At 42.0% G+C, this 11759-nt stretch overlaps 1 protein-coding gene across 2 annotated transcripts in view; it reads left to right on the top strand.

Annotated features, from left to right (window-relative positions):
* The window catches only part of DRD3 (dopamine receptor D3), a 46814-nt gene extending 41143 nt beyond the window's left edge, over positions 1–5671 (top strand). The window contains exons 5-7 of one of the 2 annotated variants that reach the window (XM_010845355.1): positions 3516–3651; positions 3751–3798; positions 5475–5671. In XM_010845355.1, coding sequence (XP_010843657.1) covers positions 3516–3651; positions 3751–3798; positions 5475–5671 — 381 coding nt within the window. Of the gene's footprint in view, positions 1–3515; positions 3799–5474 lie in introns of both variants that reach the window. The other variant, XM_010845354.1, reaches the window with a different exon arrangement.
* Positions 5672–11759: the final 6088 nt, after the last annotated feature.

Here is an 11759-nt window from a genome sequence, read left to right as displayed (position 1 = left end):
AGTTCCTCTTCACTTCCTGCCATAAGGGTGGTGTCATCTGCATATCTGAGGTTATTGATATTTCTCCTGGCAATCTTGATTCCAGCTTGTGCTTCATCCAGTCCAGCGTTTCTCATGATGTACTCTGCAGAGAAGTTAAATAAGCAGGGTGACAATATACAGCCTTGACGTACTCCTTTTCCTATTTGGAACCAGTCTGTTGTTCCATGTCCAGTTCTAACTGTTGCTTCTTGACCTGCATACAGATTTCTCAGGAGGCATGTCAGGTGGTGTGGTATACCCATCTCTTTCAGAATTTTCCATGGTTTGTTGTGATCCACACAGTCAAAGGCTTTGGTGTAGTCAATAAAGCAGAAATAGATGTTTTTCTGGAACTCTCTTGCTTTTTCAATGGTCCAATGGATGTTGGCGATTTGATCTCTGGTTCCTCTGCCTTTTCTAAAACCAGCTTGAACATCTGGAAGTTCTCGGTTCATGTATTGCTGAAGCCTGGCTTGGAGAATTTTGAGCACTACCTTGCTAGCATGTGAGATGAGTGCAATTGTGAGGTAGTTTGAACATTCTTTGGCATTGCCTTTCTTTGGGATTGGAATGAAAACTGACCTTTTCCAGTCCTGTGGCCACTGCTGTGTTTACCAAATTTGCTGGCATATTGAGTGCAGCACTTTCACAGCATCATCTTTTAGGATTTGAAATAACTCAACTGGAATTCCATCACCTCCACTAGCCTTGTTCATAGTGATGCTGCCTAAGACCCACCTGACTTCACATTCCCACCAGACTTTGTCTGGCTCTAGGTGAGTGATCATACCATCATGATTATCTGGATCATGAAGATCTTTTTTGTATAGTTCTTCTGTGTATTCTTGCCACTTTTCTTAATATCTGTTTAGTTAACTAACCATTTTTACCTGGGCCTCATATAGCAGTTACAGACCTTTGCTGCAAATGATTTTTTTTTTTTTTTTAGTAGATAGGAGGTTTAAAGTTACCTACAACAAATCCAAGGTCTGAGAAGGCTCCAAGGGCAAAGGAAGGAAAAGTAGTGACTACGTAGGAGAGATTGGAGAATCAAGAAGCTGGCATTGTTTGGAGTGTGGAGAATTAGATTCTGTCCTGCCATCTGGGAAGGGAGGGCTACGCCAGCCAGATCCCAGGGAGTCCAGTGTTTCTTCATGTCAGCCAGAGAGGTAGTGATAAAAGTTTGTAGAGAGAGCTGAAAAATACACTCACTAATGTGAGAACAGGAAGAATCACTTTCCTTTTGTAGGACTGAATTTCCAAATCTGTGAAAGGGAGACAAGCTGCATTAGATCAGTGTTCTCCAATGGGAGATTTCATAAGCACTCTCAGAAATTTGTCCCTGGCCCTTTAGCTTCAGAAAAAATGCACCTTTTAGAAGATCACTAGATGTCAGCTCAGTCATCAATATAATCTTACAAATGGTCAGCCAGATAAATCACAATATACTTATATTAATTATTAGAAAATTCTATCAAAATGAAAACCAAATTTTTAAAAAACATATTATGATAGAATCCTTACAAACGCATCTGTGAGCAGTTTATAAAACACTAAATTATCTTGAAGGCCACTTGCATTCATTCATTCAACAATGTTTCTGAGTGTGTGCAGTATACTGCCCCTGAGTATTTGGACTTGAACTAAGGAGAGACTAGTGAAAGTTCTTGGTTGTTGACACTGACTAACATGTAAAAAAGGAATTTGCTGGAAGGATATCAAGGAGCTCAAGCTTAACAAGAAGGCTAAAGAACAGCTTCAGAAGATGCTGTTCATGCCTAAGGAAGAATCTGGGTAGAATAGTGAGGACATTGGACACTGTCACCACTGCTGGATGAATTCTGAAGTCTTGCTTCATGAGCAAGTTCAAGGCTGTAGGTGCAAATCTCCAATTGGCTGGGCTTGGTTCATGTGTTCATGAGCCAGAGTTCTAGCTGCCCTGTGGGGAGGTCAGGGAGAGTGAATATCTGATTTTCATGGCTTCAGTACAGGTGTTGGGGAGTCTTTCTTCTACTCAAGATTAACACAGTATCTGAATTTTCAAACATGGGAAGAAATGCTGTTGTTGAGCACACACACATCCTCCAAAATACCCAAAACATCTGCATCTGAGTCTGCTCACCCCAAGCCTATTTCTTTTTCTTTTTCTTTTTTTCTGTTTTATAAGTGAGGTTCAGTTCAGTTCAGTTTGGTTCAGTTGCTCAGTCATGTCCGACTCTTTGCAACCCCATGAATCGCAGCACGCCAGGCCTCCCTATCCATCACCAACTCCCGGAGTTCACTCAGACTCACGTCCATCGAGTCAGTGATGCCATCCAGCCATCTCATCCTCTGCTGTCCCCTTCTCCTCCTGCCCTGAATACCTCTCAGCATCAGAGTCTTTTCCAATAAGTCAACTCCCCACATGAGGTGCCCAAAATACTGGAGTTTCAGCTTCAGCATCAGAGACATTTAATTAACTTACCCAAGGATGCATCTAAGTAGTAGGAAGCTGAGATGAAAATCCTGAGTTTTTTAACTTTTTGTTATTACAAATTTCAAAAGTAAAAAAGTAGAAAGACAAATATAACTAAGTCTTCAGTAGCCATCAGCCAAGCTCAGCAATTATCAGCTCGTGGCCCTGTCTTCTTTCAACTACATGCCCACCTACATTCATACACCCCACTGGATTGTTGCGAAGCAGATCTCAAACATAATAACATTTCAACCAAAAATATGCTATAAGACTCTCTAAAGGATATGGGCTCTTTTATAAAACATATAACCAGAATACCACATCACACTAACAAATTTAATAATAATTCCTCCCTGGTGGCTCATATGGTTAAGAATCTGCCTGCAATGTAGGAGATCCGGGTTCAATCCCTAGGTCGGGAAGATCCCCTGGAGAAGGGAATGGCTACCTATTCCAGTATGAGGAATCTGGTGGGCTACAGTACATGGGGTCACAAAGAGTCAGACACAACTAAGCAACTAACACACACACAATGTTAAATATTCATTCAAAATTTCCTCAAATGTCAGGTAAATTTTTATAGATGGTTTATTTGCATTAAAATTCAAGTAAGACCCATACTCCGCACCTAGTAGGTGTTGTTTTTGTCATTGCAATTTATTTGTTGAAGCAACTGAGTCATTTGTCTTATAGTTTCCCATATTCCAGATTTTTCTCCTTACATCCTAATGGTGTCATTTAACATATCCAGGTCATTCTACCTCAGAAAGTCCAGGCTATAATTCTGTGCTCCCCTCCTCAAGGGATTATTGTGATTCTCAGATGTTCTACATGTGGTAGGTGCTTTTGGTTGTAAAGCCACAAGCAGATTTTGTTTACCATAACTTCCCATGAGCCCACCACTCTCAGAGACACCCTCTGTAGGTTTCACAGGATGATGGTTTCTTTCTCCTTCATTGCTCTGTTTCCTTTTCAGGAACATTCAGAAGATAAACAATATCCCCAGAAATGTCAGGACCCACTCTTGTTACATCTACAGCCCCTCTCCCCTGGCCAGACGCACATGGAGCTGAAACGCTACTACAGTATCTGCCAAGACACTGCCTTGGGAACACCAGGCTTCCAAGAAGGAGAGGGAGACTTGAAAAGGGAAGGGAGGACTCGGAACTCCCTCAGCCCTACCATGGCACCGAAACTCAGCCTAGAGGTTCGAAAACTCAGCAATGGCAGGTTATCGACATCCCTGAGGCTGGGGCCCCTGCAACCTCGGGCAGTGCCACTGCGGGAGAAGAAGGCAACCCAGATGCTGGTCATTGTGCTTGGTGAGTTTGAGTCATGTTAAGCTGGGATAGGTTGGATTACGTTGAGTTAGGCTGAATTCAGTGGAGCTGGTGGAGGATACTTGGGTAACCATATTTAACAGAAATTGGAAATCCGACAACTTTAATACTTGTAAATGTTAATATTTATAAATGTTTAGAATGTAAAGAGTTTGTGAATACATCTTAATGCTGATGGAAATTCAAAAACTTAGACTGAAATTTATGAAACCAAACAAGTCACCTAATTGAGCTGTGTTTTGTGTCTATCACTTGGAATTATAATGGATAAACCAAATAATAAATAAGACAGCAATTCAATAAAACCATCTGGCACATATTGGATATTTACTAAATGCTTACCTATTTTAAAATATTGAGGGGGAAAATGAGGATGCAAAAAGACTACTGTCATATGATATTATAACATCTAGATTAAATATAGAGGAAAAAAGACTGAAAATTAATTTACTCAGATGTCAAAAGTGATTGAATGTATGCTGCTGCTGCTAAGTCACGTCAGTCGTGTCCGACTCTTAGCGATCCCATGGATTGCAGCCTACCAGGCTCCTCCGTCCATGGGAGTTTCCAGGCAACAGTACTAGAGTGAGTCGCCAGTGCCTTCTCCAATAGTGGCTGATTATTTCACTTTTTTTACTTTTCCATATTTACCAAGTTTTCCATAGTGTATAAAACCAGAACTAGTTTTTATAGTAGAAAAATGTAAACTTTATTTAAATAAAGAAATTAAAAATTGATAAGTTGCAGATACGATATAGAGTTAGTTAAGGTAACCGTATCCTGTTCCAATGAGTCAGTTCTTTGCATCAGGTGGCCAAAGTATTGAAGTTTCGGGTAACCATATTTAACAGAAATTGGAAATCCAGCAACTTTAATACTTGTAAATGTTAATATTTATAAATGTTTAGAATGTAAAGAGTTTGTAAATATATCTTAACGCTGATGGAAATTCAGAACTGACTCATTGGGAAAGATCTTGATGCTGGGAAAGACTGAAGGTGGGAGGAGAAGGGGATGACAGAGTATGAGATGGTTGGATGGCATCATCAACTCAATGGACATGAGTTTGAGTAAGCTCTGGGAATTGATGATGGACAGGGAAACCTGGTGTGCTGGAATCCTTGGGGTTGCAAAGAGTCACACATGACTGAGTGACTGATCTGAACTGTATCCTGTTCACTGTCAGAAACAAGCCCCAAACTTGTCATATCTTAGGGACTTCTCATATCCAGGGAATCTCTATGTTAATATCCTTAACAGCCTTAATTATATCAATTGCATCTTCAAGGTCTTCCCCTATCAATGCCAAGAATCATATCTTGCATGGATAGACATAAAATAAACATGTGAATTGAACTGAGAAGTAGACAAGGCTAATGAACAATTATCTAAAGATCAAACTAGAAAACTGATTTAGGAGCAGAGGTCTAGGATGAATCAAAGATGTAAGCATCTAGTTTTCTCATCTAAAAAAAAGAAAGAAAATGACTAATCATACCTGTTTCATAGGTTTGGTGTAAAAATTAGAAGTTTAAAATTAAAATTAAACTTGCAGCATATTGGCTGCCATTGAGTAGACAAGTGGGATTCATTTTCATGCTGCAACAAAGGAAGTAAACAAATCCCTGACCCAGTTTTTCTTTCCCTTTGCAACCTAGGGACCTTCATTGTCTGCTGGCTGCCCTTCTTCTTGACCCATGTTCTCAATACCCACTGCAGAGCATGCCACGTATCCCCACAGCTCTACAGTGCCACCACATGGCTGGGCTATGTGAATAGTGCCCTCAACCCCGTGATCTATACCACCTTCAATATCGAGTTCCGGAAAGCCTTCCTCAAGATACTGTCCTGCTGAAGGAAGATAGAAGAGAAGACTCCCTGTGCCCACCTTTAGCTGCCAGGCCATGGTGCTGCTGGCCAAGGCCTGCTCAGAATGATGGTGCAATGTTTTCTGAACGGGGAAGGAAGGAGATCCCTGGAGCAAGGATGTCCCTGTGTGGCAGGTGTCACCAACTACTTCCTCCAGAACAGCATGTTCTACCTCCCCAGCTAAAATCTGACTTCAGTCTGGCAATCTTGAAGTGGTTTAGGGCCCCTGAATGATAAGCAATAATTCAGAGAGAAGCTGATAGAACATGATTCCACACACAAACACAATTGTCATCAGAGGCATGATTCATTACAGTGAAGGAAAAAATGAACTGAGCTCATAATTTTCAACTTGCCAGGGGTCCTTGAAATCTCAGCCAGTAAACCATCTTGCAGACAGCCAGTCTCTCTTCCTTCAAATTTCTAATTAACTGTCAGGCTAACCTTGTACTTTCATGGGCCCACTTTCTCTGGTCATTCCTTTCATTCACTGCATCCTAAAATATAACAGCAAGGCCAGTGCTTCCACCTCTCCATAGACTCTGACTGGCTACATTTAGTTTGGGAAATTCCTCACCCTGAGAGAGATATGGTCTCACACTGGGACCTGAGATTCATTTTAAACCTTGCTACCCCTGTATTTTGGGCTTCCCTGGTGGTAAAGAATCCACCTGCCAAGCAGGAGACATGGGTTCGATCCCTGGGTCAGGAAGATCCCCTGAAGAAATAAATGGCTACCCACTTCATTATTCTTGCCTGGGAAATCCCATGGACAGAGAAGCATGGTGCGCTACGGTCCATGGGGTCACAAAAGAGTCAGATATGACTGAGTGACTAAACAACAACCTCTGTATTTTAGCTCTAGCTAAGAAGCCCCTTTGATTCCATTCCCTTACTTTCAGAGTGTCAGCTTCAGAGTAATTCAAGGTGCGAGTGGAGTGACAAAGGAAGGACAATTCTCTCTATAGAATCTCTATTGAAACTTATGCTTCAGAACAAGCTTTAGATGTGCTTTTCATAACCAAGGTTTTCCTACACAGACATCTCCATCTCCTGCTTAACAGAGATCCAATACTTTCAGACCCGGAAACCCATTGAGTAATAAGTGTCTACAAGGCACCATTCATCTCCCAGATTCTGGATGTATGACAATGAATAATACAGCTCCTGCCCTCAAGGAGCTCACCACCTGCTCCAGTGTTTGACTGTTCACTTGTCTAAGGGTGGTAGGGACTCACCTAAGCTACCAGAGGACCCCAGAACTGAGACCAAGTAGCTGTTCAAAGTCATCATAAGGACAGTCTTTGAAAAGTCCTAATGCAGATGCTAAACATTATCCTCCAACAATTCAGATTAAAGGTATAATAGAAGCAATGTGTAAATGTCATTCAAAATTGCATTCAGAAGAAACTTGAATATTCTCACATTTACCTTTTCACCCACAGAAGCTCTTTCTTATTGATTACAGGATCAATAAAATCTGTGGATAATTTATGAAACATTATCATCCTGAGCTTCAATAAATTTACTGTTAAGATCAGTTAAGTGCATAGGCATGACAGATATTTGCTGCAATGCTGTTAAAACCTCAAAATGCACAGGAACTCTATATGGAATCCAAGGCTTCCTTTGCCCCTTCTTATTCCTTTAACCCGTAAGTGTATATAAGGAGGAGATATATACCCCCGGCCCCAGTGAATCAGTTACTGTTACTCCTGAATGGTTTAATTGCAAATATTTTAAAATATTACTGTCCATAACAATGCTGTCTGCCCACTAGTTCTTGTACCTGACGCCATCTGGCATAATAGGTTTATGGAACAAGTAGAACTAGGGACTGAGACAATTAAATATCAGAAGAGGTCAAAGTACGTAAGTCCTAAGCTTTTCTATACAAAACAAACAGCAACATAGGTGGGACAGTAGGGTGAAAGATAGAATTTCATATCAAAATCAGAGTCCTAAAAGGGGAAATATAAATAGCATCAGTACTCAAAACATTTGTGAAGAACAGTGATAGCAAATATTTTGTACCATTTATTTACATCAGGTCATCCAACCATTATGATAACTTTAGAAAGATAAACATCATTTTGTACATGAGGAAACTGGGGCAGAGGGAGGTTAAGAGGTTTGCCTCAGGTCACACAGTCAGTAAGTGGCAGAGCCAGGATACAAGGGTCCGTCTGCCTGATTCCTAAACTCATGCAATTAACCACCAAGAGTGGTAAAGGAGTGGGGAGAAAAAGATGGAACAAAGATCCCCAGAAGAGTCTTATCCTGCCCCACCCACCTCCACCTTGGACTCTCTTGAAAGTCCAAGGCATTACTCTCACCCTCCTTTCGTGTTCAACCTCTGAACCAGTCACATGGGACATTCATAATCTGTTTTTGCAGAATCATGGAACAGACCTGAGGGAGTATGGGTTCTATCCTCTCCTTCATTCACAGAAAAGGAAACTGAGGCCCAGAATTGTTGTCCCACCATTGGTTAATGACAGACAAGTGCTCGAATCTGCTAAATCCTAGTTCAGTACTCTTTCTACCTTACCACACTGCCTGCAAGCCCCATAAAAATCGTAAACTCCATACAGATACAAGGACAAAGTCCTACTGTCGCCATCATTAAGCTGAGGCACTTTTCCCCTCCATGGTGTCTATTAGGGAACAACATCTCCTTTCCAGAATTTCCTTCTGAGCCAGGAAGAGCCTCCTAGGGGAATCCCAAACACACCTTCCAAGCACTCACTTCAGCCTCTTCATCCTGAGGTTCTGCATTCTGCCTCCTCCACCTCTCCATTCCCAACACGAATCAGCACACTCAACCTCAAAGCTCGCTACTTCCAGAACCAGCATGATCAAATATCCAGGAGAGATGCTGGCCTGAATAAAGTAGAGCAGAGTTCTTGGGGCAAACCAGGTCTGGAATCCAAAGACACCTAAGAGCAGACCATACTGTTTGGGTGAAATGTAAACATTGTGGGTATCCAGACAGATGACAACCAACATTCAACTTTAGATCTGAAGTAAATATTTTCTTCTTCTACAACACCATCCTAAAAAAATTCCATTCATTACTCATTTACTAAATCAACCCCTTATTCAATAAATATTGATTGGTTACTTTCTATGGGCTAAGCATGGTGCTTGGTGCTGGGAAATAGGAGCCAGGAAGCCAGAGTCCTTGTTTTCAGCAGCTTGTGGTCCAGTGGGGAGGTAGAATGCCTGTGCACAGTGCTGACCTGCTTGTCATCTATTTTAAAGGGAATTCATGGTGTCTGGAAATCCCATATTCAACCTTGAGAAGGCTTTGCAGACATGCAGGGTTGAGACATAATTAAAAAGTAGAAAGAGTGTTCTGGACAGAGAAAACCTCTGAAAAAATAAGAGAACAAACAAGGAACATGCAAGGTACCTCAAATAATTCCATCTGGCTAGAGAGAAGAGACCCTAGAGATAAGACAGGAAAGGGCCTCGTTGTTGGTGACACCCTCCAGCTCTGCAAAAATGGCTGCTGAGCTGGTGGTGACATCTCTCACAGAAACTCTCAAGATTTTGTCTCTGCTTTCCTCCACGTGGGTAATGCACATCACAGCACACTTACTGCTGACTAATCTAACTACTTCTCTCTGAATTATGATGAATTTCAATAAAAGCAGAATTCAATTTGAATTTCTGCTCTTTTCTTTACAAGAAGAGGAATGACTAGTTTGGTGGCTGTACAGTCAAAGATGGCTAAAATTAAGAGAGTTTAGGTCAGAAATCAAGGGAGGTCAGACAAAGAGATTTGTTTTCCTGAATGCTCAGGTCAGAATTAAAGAGGCAGAAAGGTTAAGGCATTCGCTAAGAATGGGCTCTTTCTTGGAGATTCTGACTCCCAGGCCTGTGCTCTGATCGTCTGGTATCTGCTGACATCAGAAAACTGAAAAAGCTTAATTTGAATCAACACACAGAGAGCAGCAAGGGGATGACAGGCAATTAATTTGATTCCTCCTTTCTACCTAATTCTCTCCTCATCAGCTCAGAAAGGGAGTGAGTTTCCATGACTACCTTCTGACACACGGAGACTCGGTTGAGGGTGATGCCAGTGTCAGCTCTGCTTTGTAACACACACTGGTGAGGACAGACCCGAAGTCTGTGCCAAGCACAAGACCTGGAACCTCTTGCTCCACCTGCCCTCACCTCAATTAATCACCTAGCCTCTACCATTGTGCATCAAGTCCCTGCTTTGTGCAGTCTGGTAGATACCAGGAGGAGAGGATACATGGCTGTGGGCCACCAAGGATGGATATGTGCCAGAGAGGGAGCTGGGCTGAACCCCAGGTGTCTCTGACCAGCTTATGGGGAAAACAATGGACAGAAATGAGAGAAAGACTGGAGGACTAGCATGGACAAGTGACCTTAGGCAACTGTTTCACCTCTATGAACACCAACTTCTTCATTAGTAAAATGGTGACCTGAAGACCGAGCCTTCCTCATAGGCCATTTAAAGATCAAATAGCTAATCTTAGAAGTGCTTGGTCGACTACAAAGCTCTAACGAATGTAAGAGATTATTATTATTATTGATATTATTGTTACTGTTATTATCACTTTCCCCCTAGGCAGCTATTTCTACCCTATGTGATTCACAGTGCACCTTTCTCTCTCCTTGCTGATTCTCTAATTGTCTCAAGTTATTAGGCACAGTCTGTTCAGCCTCCCACATGAAACTGATTTTTCTCTTGTCTTTTATTCCCCAAATGTGCCCAGGATACTTGGCTGAATCTGTAGTCAGATTGTTAGGCAACTGGATAGTTCCCTTTCACTGTTCACACAGCCAAGTGCACAAGTGTAGCATGATCTAACACCAGACGGACAGCAGATGCTTGCTTGCTAAAGTGACCTTGGGGCTCTGTCCCTCTCCTGGCCAAGAAGAGAGCGCCGAACACATCTATTCCTCAGGACTTTCCAGCTTTGTTCTTCATGATGTCTGAGGCTAACACACTTTCCTCTTCCTCCATCTATTTCTTCCTGACTGAGACGAGTGCTTTGGTTTCCTGGAGCTACTAATTACCACAAACTGAGTGGCTTGAAACAACAGAAGTTTGTGCTTTCATGATTCTGGGAGCTGGAGTCCAAAGTCAACGTGTTGGCAGGACCATGCTGTCTCTGAAGGCTGTAAGGGAAGAGGCTTCTTTGCCTCTTCTAGTTTCTGGTGGCTGCTAGCAATCCTTGGTATTCGTGGCAGCACAACTCCAATCTCTGCTTCCATCTCCGTATGGCATTCTCTTCTGTGTGTCCGTGTCCAAGCTTCACTCTTTTTAGAAGTCATTGAATTAGGTCCCACCCTAATTTGATATAACCCCATTTTAATTCGATTACATCTCCAAAGACCCTATTTCCAAATCAGATCACATTTACAGATTCTGGGGAATTAGGACATATCTTTTTGTGGGAAGACAACTAAACCCATAAAATATGGTGAGAGTGATCTGAAAGGAAGGAGGACTTAGAACCTGGAAGACTTGGGGAAGTGTATAAATGCTCTGTTATTCAGTATTGCCTGCTGCTGCTCAGTCATGTTTGACTCTTTGCGACACTTTGGACTAGCCCTCCAGGCTCCTCTGTGCATGGGATGCCATTTGCTCCTCCAGGGGGATCCTCCCAACCCAGGGATTGAACCCGCATCTTCTGTGTCTCCTGAATTGCAGGTGGATTCTTTACCCATCATTCAGTATAAGAGGTCTGATTTCAGCCTTGGCATATGGTCCTTTTAGTGACCCAAGTTGAGTCTGCAGACTTCCTGGAGCTCAACTTTATTATCAGTGAAAGTGATGTCTGAATTCTTAACCTATGATGAGACAACTTAAAATAATTCTAGAGGGATATAAATTATCTTCTGAGTCCTAAAAGCCTATGCATATGCTTATTAATAAAAGTCAAAACTGTTCAAAAACAATTCTAAGCTGCTTCTCTGTGTCTTAAGGGGAAAAAAGGAGTTCAACAGCAAACTCACTGGGGCTGAGGAGGAAAGCTGATGGAATATCACATAAGTTTCCTGTTCCATGTAGCACCACTTCAGACTGACTAAGG

Source organism: Bison bison, unplaced genomic scaffold (genome assembly GCF_000754665.1).
Source record: "Bison bison bison isolate TAMUID 2011002044 unplaced genomic scaffold, Bison_UMD1.0 scf7180017864215, whole genome shotgun sequence".
Taxonomy (NCBI): domain Eukaryota; kingdom Metazoa; phylum Chordata; class Mammalia; order Artiodactyla; family Bovidae; genus Bison; species Bison bison.
This window is presented reverse-complemented; position numbering and strand designations above follow the sequence as displayed.